This window comes from Mauremys mutica, chromosome 2 (assembly GCF_020497125.1).
Source record: "Mauremys mutica isolate MM-2020 ecotype Southern chromosome 2, ASM2049712v1, whole genome shotgun sequence".
In the NCBI taxonomy this organism is placed as follows: Eukaryota; Metazoa; Chordata; order Testudines; family Geoemydidae; genus Mauremys; species Mauremys mutica.
In genome coordinates, this window is record NC_059073.1 from 61,100,017 (window position 1) to 61,122,466 (window position 22,450).

General features: G+C 42.3%; 1 protein-coding gene across 2 annotated transcripts in view; it reads left to right on the forward strand.

Annotated features, from left to right (window-relative positions):
* Window positions 1–22,450, forward strand: part of NCOA2 (nuclear receptor coactivator 2) — a 272,820-nt gene that overhangs the window by 242,420 nt on the left and 7,950 nt on the right. For both annotated transcript variants that reach the window (XM_045004855.1, XM_045004854.1), the window contains exons 16-22: window positions 6,542–6,707; window positions 8,818–9,096; window positions 11,914–11,991; window positions 12,592–12,826; window positions 15,899–16,076; window positions 17,109–17,307; window positions 21,417–21,506. In XM_045004855.1, the coding sequence (XP_044860790.1) occupies window positions 6,542–6,707; window positions 8,818–9,096; window positions 11,914–11,991; window positions 12,592–12,826; window positions 15,899–16,076; window positions 17,109–17,307; window positions 21,417–21,506 (1,225 nt within the window). The remainder of the gene's footprint in view (window positions 1–6,541; window positions 6,708–8,817; window positions 9,097–11,913; window positions 11,992–12,591; window positions 12,827–15,898; window positions 16,077–17,108; window positions 17,308–21,416; window positions 21,507–22,450) is intronic.

Below are 22,450 nucleotides of genomic sequence, written 5' to 3' on the forward strand. Positions count from 1 at the left end.
GATGTTCTATGTGAACAAGCAGGGCAGAGCCCGCTCCTCCCTGCTCTGCACGGACGCGATGCTCCTGTGGGACTTCTGCGTGACCCACTCGATTCGCCTGGAAGCGTCCTTTCTTCCAGGAGTGCAGAACACACTGGCCGACCATCTCAGCAGGTCGTTCCTCTCCCACGAGTGGTCTCTTCGTCCAGATGTGGTGCACACGATTTTCCGGAGGTGGGGGTTTCCCCAGATAGGCCTGTTTGCCTCCAAGGAGAACAGGAAGTGCCACCAGTTTTGTTCGTACCAGGCTCCCAGGCTCCCAGGGTCGCTCTCCAGGCTCCCTGTCGGACGCATTTCTCTGCTCCTGGACAGATCACCTCCTCTACGCCTTCCCTCCGTTCCCGCTCATACACCGGGTGCTGCTCAAGCTTCGGAGGGACGGGGCCCACCTAATACTCGTTGCTCCGGCCTGGCCGAGGCAGCACTGGTACACCCTGCTGCTCGAGCTCTCCGTTCGGGATCCCATTCCCCTTCCGTTATAGCCGGACCTCATCACGCAGGACTTCGGCAGACTCCGCCACCCGAACCTGCAGTCCCTCCATCTTACAGCTTGGTACCTGCATGGTTGACCCACGCGGAGAGGGACTGTTCGGCGGCAGTACAGCAAGTCCTGCTTGAAAGCAGGAAGCCTTCCACTCGCTCCACCTACCTCGCGAAATGGAAGCGTTTCGTGCTCTGGTGCGATCAGCGCGGCCTTAATCCCTTCCTAGTCCCTATCCCTACAATCCTGGATTACCTCTGGTACCTTAAGGAACAAGGACTCGCGGTCTCCTCCTTGAAGGTGCACCTGGCAGCCGTGTCCACCTTTCGTCCATCCATGGGAGGTCGGTCCATCTTCTCCAACCAGATGGTTTCCTGCTTCCTTAAGGGCCTGGACCGCTTGTACCCGCCGATACGGCATCCTACCCCGGCCTGGGATTTAAACCTTGTTCTGGCCAAGCTTATGGGAGCGCCCTTCGAGCCCCTGGCCACGTGCTCCCTACTCTATCTCTCCTGGAAAACGGCCTTCCTCGTCGCGATTACGTCGGCAAGACGAGTTTCTGAGCTCCGTGCCCTAACGGTTGGTCCACCATACACCGTCTTCCACGGAGACAAGGTGCAGCTTCGACCACACCCGGCCTTCCTCCCTAAGGTGGTGTCGGCCTTCCACCTCAACCAGGAAATCTTCCTTCCGGTCTTCTTCCCGAAGCCGCACGCCTCATCTCGTGAGCAACAGCTTCACACCCTGGACATCCACAGGGCCCTCGCTTTTTATATCGAGCGTACGAAGCCCTTCCGGCGTTCGCCACAGCTGTTTGTAGCGGTTGCTGATCGCATGAAAGGCGAGCCGGTCTCCTCTCAGCGGATTTCCTCCTGGGTGACGGCATGTATCCGGACATGCTACGAGCTTGCTCGCGTGCCACCATGCCGCCTCACCGCTCACTCGACGAGAGCGCAAGCCTCGTCGGCCGCCTTCCTGGCCCATGTTCCCATCCAGGACATCTGTAGAGCGGCCACCTGGTCTTCTGTCCACACCTTCGCTTCCCACTACGCGTTGGTGCAGCAATCCAGAGACGATGCAGCCTTCGGCTCAGCAGTCTTACACTCTGCCACGTCTCACTCCGACCCCACCACCTAGGTAAGGCTTGGGAATCACCTACATGGAATGCATAGGAGCAATCACTCGAAGAAGAAAAGACGGTTACTCACCGTAGTAACTGTTGTTCTTCGAGATGTGTTGCTCCTATCCATTCCAGACCCGCCCTCCTTCCCCACTGTCGGAGTAGCCGGCAAGAAGGAACTGAGGAGCGGACGGGCCAGCTGGGGTATATATCCAGCGCCATAGCGGCACCACTCCAGGGGGCGCCCAGCCGGCCCTCCGGAGTTGCTAGGGTAAAAATGTTCCGAAGAGCCGTGCACGCGCGGCGCGCACACCTAACTGGAATGGATAGGAGCAACACATCTCGAAGAACAACAGTTACTACGGTGAGTAACTGTCTTTTCTCACTTTCAGGTGACGTAAATAAGCGGGCAGCATTATCTCCTGTAAATGTAAATAAACATGTTTTTCTTAGCGATTGGCTGAACAAGAAGTAGGACTAAGTGGACTTGTAGGCTCTGACGTTTTACATTGTTACATAACTGCACTCAAAAACAAAACAAAAAAAATCTACACTTGTAAGCTGCACTTTCACGACAAAGAGATCACACTATAGTACTTGTATGAGGTGAATTGAAAAATACGATTTCTTTTGTTTATCATTTTACAGTGCAAATATTTGTAATACAAATAATATACACTTTGATTTCAATTACAACACAGAATACAATATATATGGAAATTATAGAAAAACATCCAAAATATTTAATACATTTCTGTTGGTAATCTGTTGTTTAACAGTGTGATTGAAACTGCGATTAATCGCGATTAAATTTTTTGAGTTGATCACATGAGTTAACTGCGATTAATCGACAGCCCTACTTAAAAGTACTTCCAACAGAAATATCGCTCCAAAATAACTAAATCACATCAATGCCATTGGATATGGCCAACAAACCAGGGAAATAAGCTAAAATAATTGTATTCCCACAAAGTCCTGCGCTCACATTGCTCCCGTTTGAAAACATCTGAGGGAGGAAAAAAGCTGCACTTTACAGCATGTCCTGAAGGCAGTAGATCTGAACTATATAGGGCCAAGAGAAGAGAGTGAATTCTGAGAACATGGGATCTCCAGAAAATGCCCTTCCAGCAGCCTTTTCCTGTTCTTAGCTGTGAGGTTTCAGCTTGAGCTTGAACGTGCTGATCTAAAATATGGCTCTATGGCACAAGGTGAGAGGCAGCGTCTCGGTTAGCCATTTAGGGCTTATAAGGTCAGAACCAATGCCTTAAGCTCCACTGGGAAAGCCATAAGTGGCCTGTGTAGATAATGACGCGCAGATTGGATACACTTGTGGCAAGATACACAGTTAAATAAGAAGGCGTCTGCATTTTGTACCAACTTCAGTTTCTGGATACTTGTAATGTGAAGTGTCAGGTAAAGCATGTGGCAGCGGCCTAATATTGCTATGGTTAGGATCAGAGGATAAAGATATTCCTGTTAGAAGGAGATTTGTGTTTTTTTTTTAATGTATTATACACAGTAGGAAGCATTCAGAATTTTCCTGTTTCTGGCACAGTAATGGATAGAGCATGTTTTCTTAATACTTCCATGATGCATTGTGCTTCTAGGTAGGGAGTCCACAAACAAGGAGAATTTTCATGTATTTATCAAATGACTGTTCAGGAGTCTGTGCAGACTTTCAACTTGTGCTGGCCAGAACTTCCATTTTGGAATCAGGACTGGAGAATGTCATTGTCTTTACTTATTTAGTGACATAGATATACATGGCTTCGTACAGAACCCAATAAAGACAGAGCATGGGATCTTGGTTCCATTGATGTCAACGGTGAACTCCCATTGACTTCAATGGAGACAGGTTTTCACCCAGGTTCCTTGCCCCTAGCAGATTACAAACTGGGGGCCCAGTTGTGCAAGATGTGAAGCACCCTCACTAATGTGCCTAATCATTTCATAGTTTACTTCTCCGGCAGATTGTGGCCTGCAAAGATTAGCTCTTCATAATATTGAAAAATAATTATCTTCAGTTACAATAGTTTACTATTGAATTTCATTCAGGTAAAGAAGTACTGTATGTCTATTGTAAGCTTCAGTTGTGATATAATGGGATATACTTAGCAGAGTCCAGATCCAACTTCCCCTCAACTTTTATGTAAACTACAGTTTTTTCTCTATTTTCTCCAATGGATCTAAAAGTCAAACAATTATTTTGTACATTGTAATTAGGAAATAGTTTATTATTGCATCATTATTTGCCAATCCCCTTTCATTGAGCTGGCTTGTTTGCATCATCTCTTGATGGATTTGATTTCACAATCTTTATATTATTGCATGTTATCTGGGACGAATACTGATCTGCAATCTACATAATAAGGAAGCCAACTAGTTGTTTGTCAAGCAAGCACTGAGTTGTCTTTTTTTAAATTATTTGATTAATTATTATCAGGAGTCATATATCATACAGTTTTTTACAAAATTAATTATTCAGAAAAGAATACACTTGTATAGATAAGAGTTGATCTTAGCATTGGTGTGTACAAAATAGATGAATTATCAGTAAGCTATTCCAATTGTTTGACATTCAAAGTTTTGATTTATTATTTTTGTTTTTTCATTGTATATATTCATATCCATTCACAATTTCTTTTTTTTTGCCCATTCCCATTGATACATTTTTTTAACGAGGTCACTTGTTGAATTTGAAATCAACTTGGATAAAGGTTGTAGGATTTTTCTATTGTTTGTCTCCTAAAATTACTTCTAATTCCATGGGAGAGCAAATGTTAGTAATTTTCTTTCTATATTATTAATAAGCTTATATTTGTGCAGTGCTTGAAAAATGTAAAATGCTGTTTAGTGTATAAATATGAGCTGTTTAGTATATTTTATTACTTTGCTGAGTGAATGGGTATCCAATTGGTCATAATCCCTGAAATATGTTTTCTTCTCCAGTGTGTAGTCTGGCAGTATTTCTCTTAGCCCTCACTGTGCTGTGGAGATTAGACTCCCACTGGCAAATAATAATTTCATTATGGAAGCTAACACAATGCTAACAGTGTTCCTATATCTTCTCAAAGCTGGATGCATGGTGAGGTATTTGCCAAGAGTATCAGTGTATTGTGTAGATCTGTTTTCACTCCCCAAAGTCTGACAGAAAGCTTGCCATTGACTCTCAGTAATTGCCTTTGACAGGACATTCCCTTGCAATATGTAAGGTAGTGCCTCTGGTGACCTTGCAGTTCCAGCAGGCTGCATCCTCTGTAGTATGTTTGTATATGTCTGTAAGCTGTATAGGGTCCTGTAAAATTTCTGTGTGAAGTACCCAGAAGAGATGTGGTATTTAGTTGCAGCTGAAATGGTGTTTCAAATCCAGTTTTATTTCTAAATAAGTACAATCTTCCAGTTTGGGGATAAAACTTCCTCCTGCCTTTGCAGCTGGGAGAGTGCCTGCCTGCCAAGTGCAGTTCTACTGGATGGAGAACTGGATTGGGAGACTCAGCACTCTTTACATGACAGAATGCCCATCTCCTTGGTGGCCCCATTCTAACCCAATTCGATCAAGCATTTAAGCATGTGCCATGCACTTAAATTTTCACTGAAGTCAGTGGCACTCAAACACATGTTTAAAGTTAAGAACGTGCTTAAGTGCTTTACTTTGCAGCAAAGATTTTAGCCTGGGCAAGAGTGAGTGTTGATGGATCCACTTCTGCATGGTTTTACCACCTCCTCGTGAAGGGGGCTGTTGCTTCAATGGTGCTATTGCACTCTGTGACATGGAGTAGAGGAAGTCTTCCTTTGTTCTCTTTGTTGGCACAAAACTGGGCTATTTGAGCTTGGTATGGGATGAATTTTACCCTTTGACTATATGGTCTGATTCGCAAGGGTGATAAATAAGAGTTGAGTGTGGTTCCACTCTTAAGGAAGCTTTCTATATGACTATGTCCTCATCTGCTCATGGTAGTATCTTTAATCTAGTGTAGTGGTTCCCAAACTTGTTCCGCCGCTTGTGCAGGGAAAGCCCCTGGCGGGCCGGGCCAGTTTGTTTACCTGCTGCTTCTGTAGGTTCGGCCGATTGCAGCTCCCAGTGGCCGCGGTTCGCTGCTCCAGGCCAATGGGAGCTGCTGGAAGCGGCGCAGGCCGAGGGACGTACTGGCCGCCGCTTCCAGCAGCTCCCATTGGCCTGGAGCAGCGAACCGCAGCCACTGGGAGCTGCGATCAGCCGAACCTGCGGACGCGGCAGGTAAACAAACCAGGGGCTTTCCCTGCACAAGCAGCGGAACAAGTTTGGGAACCACTGGTCTAGTGTATGTAATTTGGAGTTACTAGTAATAAGATGTACACCTCTACCCTGATATAACGCTGTCCTTGGGAGCCAAAAAATCTTACCACGTTATAGGTGAAACCGCGTTATATCGAACTTGCTTTGATCTGCCGGCATGCACAGCCCCCCCCCACCCCCCCAGAGTACTGCTTTACCACGTTATATCCGAATTGTGTTATATCAGGTCGCATTATATCGGGGTAGAGGTGTAATTCCCTTTCTGTTTATTTAGCTAAGTGATTTGCATCTGTCTTCATTAAATATATTCTACATTGACTTCCATATTAATTTGTTGATCCCATTCTGTGAAGTTAGTTCTGAGAAATATCTCTGGCAGTATTTGTGTTTCCCTCTGATACATGCATGCAACACCTGGTGACTTAAGGGAGAATTGTATAGATGTTTCTTTGAGAATTAAACAGTGAGAAGAAGTTACCAAACAAAACTGGCAGATATGGAAATAATTGTCACCTGTAGTACAAGACTCATTAGCTCAATTTGTGAGAAATAATCATTTATCCACATGAAGTGGGTACTCTTCTTCCAACACCTGTTTACAACAGTTATATTCATGTTTTCTCAGGCAACCGTTTGGCAGCTCACCAGATGACTTGCTGTGCCAGCCTCCTTCATCAGAGTCACCAAGTGATGAGGGAACTCTCCTGGATCAGCTTTATTTGGCACTAAGGAATTTTGATGGTCTAGAAGAAATTGACAGGGCCCTCGGAATACCAGAACTGGTTAGCCAGGTATACTTGATAGTATCAAATTCTAAATTATAGTTAAAAAGTTGAAATCCCTTAAAAGTGAGAGAGGTAAAGATTTATGTGATATACACACACACACTCAGTTTGGAAAACAACAAAACTTAATGTTCTAATCAGTAAAAAGAATTGAGTGTAGCTTTAAAAATTGCCAGTATATTTAATTGTAAAACAGAATTCATGCAAGTTAGTTCCTCCTGCCAAGACCCGAGTTAAGGGCTCTATATTCCACTTGCAACAGCTGATTTCATCATAACCACCTAAAACAATATTGGTTTAATGTTAGAATTGTGCCTATATGCCTTAATCTGTTATTTTTATCCCTTCTCCCACAATTGTTTTTATTAACTTTCAGTTAGTTCTCATCAAATACAAAAATGTTACACAATGCTAATTAAAATAATACAAAGAGAAATATAGTAAAGGCTTAGGAAAAATAGGACTTGGATACAAGACTGAGCCAAGAACCAATTTTTTATTGAAATTGCATTATCAAAACAGTCAATCTTGCCTGTATAAATGTTTAACATTCTGAGATGGGTTGGTGCTTGTGGCTCATCTGTGTAGCTAACTATGGCCATTTCTTTTCCCATTTGTCAGAACTGTACTCTGAAATAATCGTGTATTTCAGATATGACCTTTGTCTTTCTCTGCATCTGTTCCTTTATCTATGGACTCTGAAGTGGTAAAATAGAGTCAATAAAATCCTGAACGGACATGAGAAAGCACCTGTCTGATAGCATACTGAGTACAGTGCTTCATTAGGGACAAGATTTTGGTGATCATTTCATTAAGTGAAACTTTCATTCTTTATTCATAAATAATTCATGTAGTAGCGAGTAGCCTCAGGAGCACTACCAAAGGATCAGTGTGAAAAAGAACGATTTATTTGAAGGAAAATGATATATGAATTTCTTATTAACAAGAATCTCCATGGAAATTGTTTTAAGACTTCTACAGGTTTAAAGGAAACTGTTAAATTTAAGATGTTAACAATTTATAAAAAGAATAGTTGCCTTTGAAAGTCCTAGCTTTTATGGATAAAATCTTAATCTTCACTAGGATTTTTAATCTCGAGTTAATTGATTGCCAGAGTAAACTACTGAGCAGTCAGGGGAGGCTCTAGACATTTCGCCGCCCCAAGCAGGGCGGCGTGCCGCGGGGGGCGCTCTGCTGGTCGCCGGGAGGGTGGCAGGCGACTCCAGTGGACCTCCCGCAGGTGTGCCTGCAGAGGGTCCGCTGGTCCCCCGGTCCGCTGGTCCCGTGGCTTTGTCCCGCAGGCATGCCGCCTGCCGCCCTACCGGCGACCGGCAGAGCGCCCCCCGCAGCATGCCGCCCCAAGCACGCGCTTGGCGTGCTGGGGCCTGGAGCCGCCCCTGTGAGCAGTCTATGGTAAACTTCAAATGACTGTAACCTGGCACAAATGTTTAGGGAATGTTCAGAATAGCCTTTAGAAATGTGTCATCAGCTTTGCGTTAATTGGCAGTCAGTTAACTTGAGGTAAAAAAACTGTTGTATAGACATACTCAAAGGAAGTTAGGTGTTCATCCCCCATTAAAATGAGAACTGAGATTTTAATTGCCTTTGGCGCCTTTGAAAATCTGAGACATTTATATTGCAAATGGCAACTCAGCTTAATAACAGTGAAAATATTTTGAAATCTAATTTGACTTTCACTATTTGTGTATTTGTTACTCTTTGAATTTCTTCCGGTTTCAGTGATAAAAGTAGGCTAGTCCTCACTGTTTAGAATTTCTAGTCGTTTTCACTTTCAGTTCTCCTGCACTAGCACAACATTTCTTGCGATGTTTGCATTGAAAAGACTGCAGAGAATTTCTCCTTCCATTGGAATGGTTTTTGGCTTGATTTTTTTAAGTCATGGAAACAATTCTATTGATCTTAAGTTTTGTTTAAAAATCAGTAATAAAAAAATAAATAAAAATTGACCAGTCTTTTTGGGCAAATTTGTCTATACAGTGTCCCTTTAATAATGGCATATTTTTGTGGGAGGACTGGGTTTTTAGACTGAATAATCCCATTCAGAAGTATATTTTACTATGTGTTTATATACATTTTGGTTTGTATGTTTCTGCAGAGCCAAGCTGTAGATCCAGAGCCATTCTCAAGTCAGGAATCCAACATCATAATAGAACAAAAGGCACCGGTTTTCACTCAACAATATGCATCTCAGGCTCAAATGGCCCAGGGTAGTTATACACCCATGCAGGACCCAAACTTTCACCCAATAGGACAGCGGCCTGGTTACGCAACACTGCGTATGCAACCTAGGCCTGGTCTCAGGCCTACTGGTATAGTGCAGAACCAGCCAAACCAGCTGAGACTTCAGCTTCAACATAGACTCCAAGCACAGCAGGTATTCCATGTTTATATGTTATCTACCACTGGCTCAGTCAGATTATGGTAATTTAATATAGAGTAAATACAATGAATTTAGCTAGCTCTGAATAGTCTAATTCTGAAGTGTGATCCCTATTGTACTTATTCCGGTTGAGTTCCACAGTTGAAATAGAAATATTGGCCATAATGAATTTTACAGAGGTAATACATAGTGTCTTTATTCTCCTTGTTGACCTCTTCTGTGCCTTTGCCAGCTTATCATTATCTTTTCTATAATAATTTGATGCAAAAAATGTGCCCAGTACTCAAATCCTGGTCTCACTAGCCCTTTGTGCAGTGCTATAATGATGTCTTTTGATGTATGGACTTTTTTTTTCTATTCAGTTGTATTCAGAACCCTAATCATATACTTGTTTTCTGAATTGCTGCCAGATTCCTAAATGCTTTCTTTTGTCACTGTTTCTAGTTTGTGACTTTTAATTCACCATTCCTTTTGCCATATATTGTTTAATGATATAAATTTAAAAATCATAGAATTGTAGCACTGGAAGGGACCTCAAGAGGTCATCTAATCTAGCCCCCTGCACTCAGACAAGACCAAGTAAACCTAGACTGTCCCTGAAATGTGTTTGTCTAACTGGTCCACAACCTCCCTTACAAGCGTGTTCCAGTGCTTAACTATCTTTTATAGTTAGAAAGATTTCCTACCTTCAGAGGACATGGAGAACAACTGATCACAGTCCTTTTTATAATAGCCCAGAATGTATTTGAAGACTTATCAGGTCCCCCTCAGTCTTCTTTTCTCTTTATAAACATTCCCATTTTTTTTTCTTCACCTTTCTTCAGAAGTCAGGTTTTCTAAACCTTTTATCATTTTTTGATCCTCTCCTCCGGTACTCCCTTAAATTTGTCTACAATTTCTTAGTGTGGCACCCAGAACAGTTCTCCAGATGAGGCCCCACCAGTGCAGAGGACAACAGGACAATTGCCTTTCATGTCTTACATAGAACAAAAAATGTCATGCACATTACATTCAGATCATTTACAGCTTAAACATCAGGATAAAGTCTAGCTTAGAGAAAATGCTAATAATTTAATTATAAGCACATAAGAGATAAGAGTTTTAAAGGCATTGCATTTGGAATGTCTCAGGCTGCTGTACCATAAACAGTAACTCCTCACTTAACGTTGTAGTTATGTTCCTGAAAAATGCGACTTTATGCAAAACGATGTTAAGTGAATCCAGTTTCCCCATAAGAATTAATGTAAATGGGGGGAGTTAGTTTCCAGGGACATTTTTTTCACCAGACAAAAGACATGCAATGAATTATTGTGAAGCTTGGTTGAGGTGGAGGAGTCAGAGAGTGGAAGAGGGTGGGATATTTCCCAGGGAATGCCTTGCTGCTAAATGATGAACTAGCACTTGGCTGAGCCCTCAAGGGTTAATACGCTGTTGTTAATGTAGCCTCACACTCTACAAGGCAGCATGGACTGAGGCAGGAGGGAGGAAACAATAGATGCAGGGCAGTAGCTACAAACGCTGCAAAAACTGAACATGATGATAAGCCCATGCTATCCAGCTGGAGCGCACCACTCCCTCTTCCAGACAGCACATGCAGGGCTGCACAGGTGCTGACATTCCAAAGTGCTGGAGGTGCATGCATGAGTGAGAGAGAGAGAGAGAGAGAGGCGTGCATTGCCCCTTTAAGTACACTGACCACACTTCAAGTACGTTGCCCTTTTAAGCAGATCAGACAGGAAGCAACAGCTTCCAGCAAGCTTCCCCCCTTCTGTCCCCAAGCCCTGTCTCCCTCCTCTGCTTTGTGGAGAGGGGGCAGGGGCAGCTCTACAAATTCGGCCGCCCCAAGCAGTCATGCCCGGGAGGCGCCCCGGAGCCGCGGGAGCAGCGGACCTCCCGCGGGCATGACTGCGGAGGGTCCGCTGGTCGCGCGGCTCGGCTGGACCTCCCGCAGCTGCGGGCGGTTTGCTGGTCTGGCGGCTCCGGTTGAGCTGCCGCAGTCATGCCTGCGGGAGGTCCACTGGAGCCGCCGGCCGAGCGTCCCCTCCGCAGTCATGCCTGCGGCAGGTCTGCTGCTCCCGGGGCTCCGGTGGACCTCCCGCAGGCATGACTGCGGCAGGTCCGCCGGCCCAGCCTGGCGCCCCCCCGGGAAAGGGCTTGCCCCGCTGGGCTCTGGAGCCGGCCCTGAGAGGGGGTACGGAGGGGTGGGCAGGAGCAGGGGATATCCTGATATCAGCACCCCTCTCCCCTTCCCACAGCAAGCAGGAAGCTCCTGGGAGCAGCTCCAAGGCAGAGGAGCAACAAGGCAGTGGGGGGAGGGACAGCCGAACTGCTGCTGGGCAGCTGCAGAGCCACGCACCTTACAGGGAACTTAGGGGATCTGATTGGGGGGGGTGCTGCTGCCCCCCCCTCCTGTTCTAATCCCCTCAAGGAGGGGCTGCTCTTCCAGAGATTCCTGCAAGCAGTAGACAAAGCAGGCAGCTGCCAAACAACGCTATAAGGGAGCATTGCACAACTTTAAATGAGCTTGTTCCATAATAGATCAGCAACGTAACAACAAAACAACATTAACCAGGACAACATTAAGTGAGGAGTTACTGTAGATCATATGGCATATTGTCTCCTTGAAGCGTGAGGGTGTGTGTTTTTTTTTTTACATTAATGGGAATTGGGCAGCTAAAACAATGAATACTTAACTGAGACTGTCCGCCAGAACCTGCAAGGCCTGCAGAATTTTTGTTTGTATTCCTTTTGCATGCAGGTTCCCTTGTTTAGCATTCTTCTTCTACCTTCATTTTCATTTTGTTGGTTTAGAATCGCCAGCCACTGATAAATCAAATCAGCAGCGTCTCCAATATGAACCTGTCTCTGAGACCTGGAGTACCCACACAGGTGAGGGAGCTAATACTGAAGGTACTTTGGTTTTGTTTACTGCATTTTCCACTTGTCCCAAGTTTAGTTTCTCCTGAAACCTAGACTCTTCAATTTAAATATGTCAATAATACATAGTAAATACAAGTAATAAATCATAAGGCAAAGACTGTAAACAAAACAATACAACCCTAAGTTAGAGTATTTATTTCCAGATTTAAAAAACAAAAACAACTTGTGGAAGTTGGACTCCTAAGGTCCTTTTCCATCTCTAACCTGTGTGGTAATTTGGTTCCTGGGAGTGAGGAAGGAATGGTGACAAATCTACATTTTAACCTGAGTTCCTCACCTCCTAGGGAAAAGGCAGTTTGAGTGGAACAATTCATTCCAGTAATTTGTAATCTTAAACTTGTAGTACTAAAATTATCTGTGTTAATCTCTACTTCAGTTTTGAAATTCTTCAGCACATGTCAGAAGTAATGCTAGGAATTTCATCTTCCATCTAATTTTATAGTTAGGCATATGGTGAGGAAAGGAACTTGAATGTTATGAGTCATTCCCATAGAGATGCCTCTGTATTTAATATTATGTATTGATTCACAGTTGTTATTTTCTCTACAGGCACCTATCAATGCACAGATGCTGGCCCAGAGGCAGAGGGAGATACTGAGCCAGCACCTGAGGCAACGACAGATGCATCAGCAACAGCAGGTGCAACAGCGGACTCTGATGATGCGAGGACAGAGTTTGAATATGTCACCAAGCATGGTGGCCTCTGGTGGCATACCAGCAACCATGAGCAACCCACGGATTCCGCAGGCAAATGCACAGCAGTTTCCATTTCCTCCAAACTATGGTACTAGACTTACATCCCCAACACCTTTCACCAGTTCTTTTTCCCCAGTGTCCCCCAGTCCTGGGTCATAGCTCCTCTTTTACAGCTCCTTGCATGGCTCCCAGATGAATCTGGTTAATGAGGGAATGATGGGAAATATGAGAGGACACTTTGGGCCTGTCATGAGTCCCCAAAGGCAGTACAATACCTGCCAGTTTCTCAGCTCAGGTACCATCTTCTCTCTGAGTGCAGATCTTCTTTGCTGAATGGCAGAAGTGTGTGTATAAACACACAAATATAAATATTGTTATATTTATACAAGGGGGCTTGAAAGGCTTTGGATTCTGACCGAAACAAATAAATCAATATATACTCCAGCAGTGAAGATGAATAAAAATATGCTAATTGTTGTCAGTATTGGTGGACAGAGTGAAGTTGTGTAAAAAATCATTTAAAAGCAAAACTGTTCATAATCCCTTTATATCATCGTTATATTGATTTGTTTTTATGTGTTGATCTTGAGAGATTAGTTAACATTAGGTATGTGACTTTTAATATTTTTGTGCATGTATTAATGTCAAATTAACAGCTTAGCTGTTGACTTTTAGTTAATTGAATTTACCTTAGTATCAGAAAAGACTTCCCCCTCCCTATGTCCAAACTTATATGCATATAGCCGCCAATGTCTTTATGCCCTTGTGTTTAACTAAGCAGTCTTCAGGTTTGTTCTGGGGGTGGACAGGTCAGATACAACTTATTACTACTGCATAGCCTTGACCTTTCCTCTTCCCATGTAACAGTTATAGGTATTATGTGCATGTTCTGCTGATATAACTAACAAAAATTCATTCTACCTCATGCTGAATTTTTTAATTCCCTATCTCTTATTCCGGTGTGTTATTCTTGACACCAGTTTCTACTGAGTAGTATATCATCCATTGATTTCAAATTGCTTTACAAAGGCAACTAAGCCTTATTATCCCCACTTTATGATGGGGAAACTGAGGTACAGAAAAGTTATGACTTGCCCACAGTCATGCACAGTTTCAGTGGAAAAGCTGGGAGTAGATCCCACATCTACTGACTCCCAGTCCAGAGTCCTCTTCACTGGACCATGCTTCCTCTCTGAGCATTAAGATATCTATTTGTGCATACAGTATAATCTGACAAGACATTTTCTGCTCATTTTTTTGGTTAAAAGAATACCATGTGGGAGACTTCTTTTCACTTACTATGGATAGGACTGTGCCTTTTTAAGCTATGGATTTCCACACTTACAGGTCACCAGAAGTGAATTTTTATTACAGTCCAGGCCAAGATTCAGATGATAATTTTATCAAAAAGGAAAAATGTTTTGATTGAAAATTATAAAGATTTGTGGTGAGGGAGAAAATTGGGACCAAACTGTTTTAATGGGTGTCTTTGTATTTGGTGGAGTTTCATTTTTTCTGTACATCACAAAATGTTTTAGTTTATTTTTAAACTCTTTTTGTTGTAAATATTACAAGAATAGAGATTTTAGTTAACTTGCTTGCAATGTCGAATGTTGCTGTACATGTTTCAGCCTTCTGAGCAGTTTTACACTGTGAAGGCAAGCAGGCAATTCTGTTACATTCTGTTAATTTGCAATTGTTTGGTAATGTTGATTTGAAATGCACGGGTGCCTTTGACACGTTTTGTAATATATATTGGCCTTGTCTAAACACAAGTTTTCATTGATTTTTGTTTTGCCAGTGGAAACCCCAGTGTGGATATTCTTATTTCTCATTTCCAGAGTGGCTTATTTTGGTCTAGTTTAAACCTGTTCATGATTGACTTAAAGTAAAGCAAAAAAAGCTTGGTTTAAAAGAAAATAAGAATATGTCTACACTGCAATAAAAAACCCTCGGCACCAAATCTCGGAGCCCAGATCAGCTAACTCAGTCTCACAGGGCTAAAAATAGCAATGTAGATATTCAGACTCGGGCTGGAGCCTGGGCTCTGAGACCCACTCTCTTCCCAGGCTCTCAGATTCCAGGCTCCAGCCTAAGCCCAAACGTCCACACTGGAGTTGTATTGCTTCACAGCCCAAGCCCCATGAACCTGAGTCAACTGATCCAGCCCAGCCGGGGCTGTGCCATGATCTTTTATTACAGTGTAGACATACCCTATGTGTCCATGCAGACTTTTGTGCCAGTTTAGCCTTTTAAATCAGTAAAATCACACCTTAAGTTAAACCAGTGAATCTTTGCACATAAACAAGCTCTGACTGTGCAGAATGAACTAATCGTTCAAAATGACATTACCTGTTTTGCATGCACAAAAGGACACAAACACAAATGTTATGGAAACTTACAGAAGCTTATTGAAAATTTGATTCTGAATGTTAAAAGAGGAGAGGTGAGGTAATATCTTTAATTGGACTATCTTCCACTGGGAAGAGAGAGACACTTTCGAAAGATACTACCTCATCTACTACCTTGTCGCTCTCTAATATGGGACCAACATGGCTACAAGAACATTGTAGAAAGAGCTCAGTGGATAGCTCAGTGGTTTGAGCACTGGCCTGCTAAACCTAGGGTTGTGAGTTCAATCCTTGAGGGGGCCGTTTAGGGATCTGGGGCAAAAATCTGTCGGGGGATTGGTCCTGCTTTGAGCCTGAGGTCCCTTCCAACCCTGACATTCTATGGTTCTATGTTAAAAGATGGTGTCATAATTAAGGTGATTTTAGGCGTGGTGTAGTTAGGAGCTAGTGCACAACATTTTTATAGAGACTGTGAAGAAGAATGGCTTTTATTTATTATAATGTTCCTGATTTCCACTAAAGGCTGATTTTCCATTTTGTCACCATAATGTTCAGTAAGGAATACAGTTAGCCAAAGTGAAGCTGTGAAATGATTTTTTAGAAGGTTATGTATGTAGCGTTTAGTTGGTAATGTCCTGATGTTAACTCAGATCCTGAGTTAGAGTCCACCCATGTGGATTCCAGTGGATATCCATGGGAAGCCGCAAAGGCATAAGCATCTGTCCACATAGATATCTCCGCAAAATCAGGACTTTGGTTTGTATCCATTTACAACGTACAATGACTAAAAATCCTGTTTTATTCTTTAGGAATAAGTCAACAACCTGATCCAGGCTTCACAGGGGCTACCACTCCCCAGAGTCCACTGATGTCCCCGAGAATGGCTCATACTCAGAGTCCTATGATACAGCAGTCTCAGGCTACTCCTGCCTACCAGTCTTCTACAGAGATGAATGGGTGGGCACAAGGAAATATGGGTGGAAACAGGTAAATGTACAAAAATACAAATGCCATAGTTTCATTATTAAATTCTGCTTTGTATTTATCTCAATTAGTGTTCACAAGAGGAAGTATTTACATTTTGTCTTTACCCTGCTTTCTAGACATTTTACATTCATTCTACTGTAATAGACCCCTTATGTAATTTTTAAATTTTGTTTTATTCTGTGTATTAAAAATCTACTGCTAATAAAGATGCCTTAGTTATACTGCTTTAGTGCCTGTTTACTATGCAGAGAAAGGGCTGATGTGTAAATAGTGTAATGCATATAAGATGTGGTGAAAAGCTTTAATGTGACTTCCACTTTGAGTAGAAATTCTGCTCCTACACACACTGGATTTTGTATAAGGCTTGGGAGGGGATCTTCCACAGTTCATGGTTCTTCAGTTATTCCAAGGTCTTGTTCATAAATGTGAAAGACGTCTGCCCTAGACTTTATGCTGTGCGGGCCAGGTTTTCAAAACCTTACGCTTGAAGTCTGTCAGCAAAAATTTCAGCACAGTTGCATGCCTACACTTGAGTCCACTTGCTGTAATCATGCATTCAAATCTGATATTCATGTGTGCAAATGGCCTCCTACAATAAGCATGCAAAATGATCATGAAAACTTACCAGTCCAGATGCTAAATATACTTGATTCCCCTCTACTATGATGATAATAGTTGGGGGGAACTGGTATTTTACATCCCCTCCAAAAATTCCTCATCTCAAGCTGCTTTAGACCTACATAGCAAGTAGAAAGCAAGACATATAAGTTGCTATTATGCACGTACAACAGATTGGTACACTTAGCCACATTAATTCTGCATGTGGGCAAAGGCATGCAATTTTAGTGCACAGACATCAGGCCTTCAAGTTTGAAAATATAGCCCGCTGATGCCTGCAAAGCAGCTGTCCTTGGAAGTTAGTGTATATTGCATGTATAAATTTTAGTCTGAGAAATATTCTGAGAGAGTGATTTCTTAGTGGTGTCAGCGTTCTGAGTCTGACACGTGGCTTTTTTTCATTCCTTGATATAGCATGTTTTCACAACAGTCCCCTCCACATTTTGGGCAGCAAGCAAACACCAGCATGTACAATAACAACATGAACATCAGTGTATCCATGGCAACCAACACAAGTGGCATGAACAACATGAACCAGATGACAGGGCAGATCAGCATGACCTCAGCGACCTCTGTGCCTACATCAGGGTTGTCCTCCATGGGTCCTGAGCAGGTGAGAATTTAAGGACCTGAGACCACAGCTAGAGGATTTACTTGACTTGTAGTTTTTCTGGGAAGCTGAGATTGACTGTAACAGCTAGCTTATTTTGAAAATGGTATGTTAAAAAGAAAAGCTTCAGTTTTAGCACTGCATTCAAAGGACTAGATGACTAATGCACCTTTCACATCTGGATTTCTGATTCAGATCCAGCTCCACAGTAGTTAGCATCTGCTTGATTGCTCCATAGTTTCTGTGGAGTAAATTTGATGATCTAATTCAGTGGTTCTTAAAGCCGGTCTGCCGCTTGTTCAGGGAAAGCCCCTGGTGGGCTGGGCCAGTTTGTTTACTTGCCGCGTCTACAGGTTCAGCTGATCGTGGCTCCCACTGGCTGCAGTTCGCCGCTCCAGGCCAATGGGGGCTGCAGAAAGCAGCAGCCAGCACATCCCTCGGCCCGCGCCGCTTCCCGCCACCCCCATTGGCCTGGAGCGGCAAACCGAGGCCAGTGGGAGCCGCGATCAGCTGAACCTGCGGATGCGGCAGGTAAACAAACCCAGCCCGGCCCGCCAGGGGCTTTCCCGGAACAAGCGGCAGACCAGCTTTGAGAACCACTGGTCTAGTTCAGTTCCCAATAGATGGGTTTCCACAGCACAGTTGACACTTATTGGTTCCCTTATTAATCATCTCAGCAATGGAGCCAAGGACAGAATGGGCATAAAGCTATTTTCTGTGGATGAGGATGAGGCACATTGCCACAGTAGTGTTTTGGAGATGATTAAGCTGTCATTGTCCATGCAGTACCTGCTCTATGGATAAATAGAACTTCAGCCTCAAGGACTGTTAATCTAGCAACTGTCATGAGCACAAAATTCACACTGTTTATAATGTAATGTAGCTAAGGCAGGTAGCTAATTCTATTCTTACACCCTGAAGAGCTTTACACATGTACTTTTCTTTGGAGCTGTTATGTAGAACGCAATTTTCCCCTTTAAGATATACATAACCAGTAAAATAACATTTTACTTTCAGTTTTGTCCATACGAATCTCCATGATGAAATTCACACATTAAACTAAAAAGGGCTTGAGAAAAAGATTGTTTCAAATTATCAAACAATACGGTAGTTGGGGACTGAAATTTCACTTATACAACACACAAGTTCCAAATAATGTTCAGTGCAGTAAAACTAATTAAAGCAATGGAATATGGGAGTAGAGATTCGAAGGGGACAATAGTGAGAGAAAGGTGGAAGGTCTTCTCTTGTGTTTCATCTAAGTGAATGTCACTTCTCCAAGCCAGAGCTTTATGCTATTAGAGGAGTCCTAAGGGTTTTCATCTGTTCCTTATTAACATCAGTGACACACCAACCCTCTAGCTGTTGATGGTACTCAAAATAAACATTTAAACCCTCTCATTATCTGGGGAACAAGAATTTCAAGGTTATTTCAAAATCCCAGTCTCACGAATTACAGCATTTTTTAAAGTCTGCCTACCAAGCCACTGAGGCAGAGCAAGTGGTTGCAATTTCTTGCAATGCTAAAGGAGGTAGGAAGAAGAGGGGGAGGAGAGAAGGAAGCATTTATTTGGCCAGAGCTTTCTTTACAGATTTGATTTTCCACTCTACTCTCTCTACTCATTTTTGCCAAACCATCCTATTTTTGTTTAAAGCATGGGGCTAGTGATTCCTGTTTGGAATTTTGAGTCGTGTACAGATTTATTTACTGGGATGTTTGAGAACCAGCTTAAAATTTCTGCAGCAGTGCAGGAGAGACTTTGCAATATGTTAAATGAACCATTAACTAGCTGTCTACTCAAGGTTTGCTCTGTTCGGTGTTAACTTTCTTAGTCCACACAGATGCATTACTGCCAAAGTCAAAACTGGCCTGCTGTTTGCTAAGAATTTGTTTTCAAAAAATTGTTTCAAGGTATCTGGGGTATCCTACATCTAGAATCAAACAAAGGAGTCAGGAAATGGTTAGAGACCTCATTGCGAATGTTGCACCTGGCTCAGCTCAGTTGGCAGGAAGGCATGGTAACTTGCTTCAGAGCAAACGGATTGCAGATTTGTCCACTTTTTGCTTTTATTTGGGTTTAATACCTAGTAACACAATTAGACCTGTCTTTTTATGGCATTATCTGTAACGCTCTGGAAGAACCTTCAGCTGAATGTAAAAATTATTAATTTCTATGTCACCTTGTTTCTCTGATTAAATGGCAATTGTCATCAGAAGAGTTACTATGTAAAAATTCAGAGGGGTAGCCATGTTAGTCTGGATCTGTAAAAAAAAAAGCAACAAAGAGCATGCTCGAAAACGTCTGTTAGTCTATAACGGGTAGGCAACCTATGGCAACGGGTGCCGAAGGCGGCACGCAAGCTGATTTTCAGTGGTACTCACACTGCCTGGGTCCTGGCCACTGGTGCGGGTGGCTCTGCATTTTAATTTAGTTTTAAATGAAGCTTCTTAAACATTTTAAAAACCTTATTTACTTTACATACAACAATAGTTTAGTTATATATTATAGACTTATAGAAAGAGACCTTCTAAAGATGTTAAAATGTATTACTGGCACGCGAAACCTTAAATCAGAGTGAATAAATGAAGACTCGGCACATCACTTCTGAAAGGTTGTCCCTGGTTGCTGTGTAAAAATTATATTTTTGGTTTTTTTCTTTCAGTAATTTCCAAATAAAATGTCTTTCATTTATAAAGCTAAAAATTATTTTTCTAACTGCCAACACTGCAAACTAGAATGCTGGTATCACTGGTGGCAATAATAATAATTCTGCAGTTGGAACATGACTGATGATTGTGTTGATATTGTGCAAGGCAGACTAGAGCCAGCTTGTTTTTCCATAGCTGTACTGCCTCTGCAGTGACAATATAAATCTTACCCATACATAAATCATATTGCTTTTTTTGTTACAAATATTTGTTTTGCATTCATTTGGATGTGATTTGATTTTTCTCAGTTTAAATTGTTTTCCAGTTCCTTTCCCGCACTTTGGAACAAAATAGAAAAGAATTCACATATTCAGCCTTTGCATGTTATAACAAATCTTCTACTGCACAGTTGTCAATGACAGGAAATACTCTTCATGTACAAATGCAGTTGTTTAACCCAAACACAGAAGAATGTTACAACACTCTCCAGGCCCTTTCTTTCAGAGCACAGTTCAGTATCTTCTGAATTGTAATTTTTCAGTAAAGGGTTGAAAAATCCATTCCCCTGCTTGTAATTGAGATGGGAAAACCTTCCCTGACAAGTGTAGGGGCTTCAACCATCAATTTCTGCAGATTTTAAACTTTCATGCTAAAAATAATTAAGCTTCTAACCCTTCTAGTGGAAAAGACAACTTTCTGAACGTGAACTGCCTGTAAACCATGCAGGATTGTCTTCCTGGCTCTTTAGAGCAAATGCTCCACTGTCCATGCTGCTCATCGCTTTGTTTCTACTTGGCAAACCAATGAATAGCAACAGAGACCACTCTGAAGGGGAGACTAAGGGATTAGTGGATGCCAGTCCCTCTTCTCCCCTTGCTGCAGCCAAAACTATGGTGAAGGGTAGTGTAGTGAAAGAACCTCATCCTCCCAGCAGCCAGTAGGCTCTGGGGAGGAGAGGAGACAGAAAACTTCTTTTCCCTAATCAATGTTAATGGGATGCAGTACCCATGATTTCTCTTTGTACTTCCTTCCAAAAGCTGTGTTGTGGTATGTAGGTGCAGCAGTAACAACTGCCTCTGTCAGTGAGATTCGGAAGATAGCAGGTAGCTCATAGCTTCAAGCCCTTCCCAGCAGATAGCTCCTCTTAGAATGACACCAACTTAATAAATAGAGCAGGTTAAGAAAACATGTACAAGATGACAATACCAGGAAAGAATTTATTTATTTATTTTGGTCAGTCAAATAAGATAATATGACTCAGATACACGCACACACACACTCTGAGTAAGAAAAGTGTCATTTTTACATAGGCACTTCTCTGACCCTAACTTCTCTTCAGAGGCGGGAGATAATGTACCTTTGGACCATGGCTTATTAGTTTCTAATGTTCTCTTTTTACATTCCCTTTAAATTCCCTGACATACTTTTGAATTAATCTGCTTCAATATCTCATTTTAACTAGGTTAATGATCCTGCTATGAGGGGAGGCAATCTTTTTCCAAACCAGCTGCCTGGAATGGATATGATAAAGCAGGAGGGAGATGCATCTCGGGTAAGAAATAACACACACACACACACAGACACAGACACACACACACACACACACACACACACTCAACTAAACCATGAATATTTGAAGGACTAAAATGTGTACAGGTGTCTTATTGTTTAAAGAAGCAGAAGATAGCTAGGGTACTAGTAGTTTTTCTTTTGGATAACCAGTGACTTAATCATTCTTTCTCTGGATGGTATTTTTTTAAAGGCTTTTACAGTAAATTTTATTTTTAATTTAGCTGGTGGTGACATCTATATTAAGGATCCTAGTTTAGATCCCGAATGGTGTGTTACATCTGTATTCTGTATTTTTCCATTAACATCTGTTGAGGTAACAAATAGACTATTAAGTTAATCAAACTTTTATTCATAGTTTATTTGCTTTTTCCGGAACAATGATACAAGAAGAAGGAGGGAAGCCTCGCTGCTGGTTTGTATGTCCGCTGCTACTTATTTAACCTCAAGTGTCGTGTTGTTTAAGTGTTACTCCTCTTTCATTGTGTTGTACTTAGAGCAACAATTTCAAGTATTATTTTAGACAGTACTTGCTTCAAGGAGAGCTTGAAGGTGCTGAGCTGACTAGTCACAAATTTCCAGTTGATGAAGTACTTAGCACTTGGGACAAAAGTAAGTTTGCATTCCAGGCAGTAGGGTATTGAAGAGAAGCTACTGTAGTCCTCTTGGACAGTAGCCAGGTAAATGAGGTGGATTTTATAAATGTCCCCTCACTGGAAGGTTCTTCATAGAAAATAACCTTGCTCGGCTTCAAAGAAATCTTGTTACAACAAACATGATATTCTGGGACCTGGTGTGATTGGAGACAAAGTATAATATTTTCTCTGTGTGATCCAAACATCAAATCAGTGGAAACCCACACAAATATAAAAAAAAATGGTCAGTATCAGTAGAAATGTCCTTGCCCAGGAGACTTTAAATCAGAAA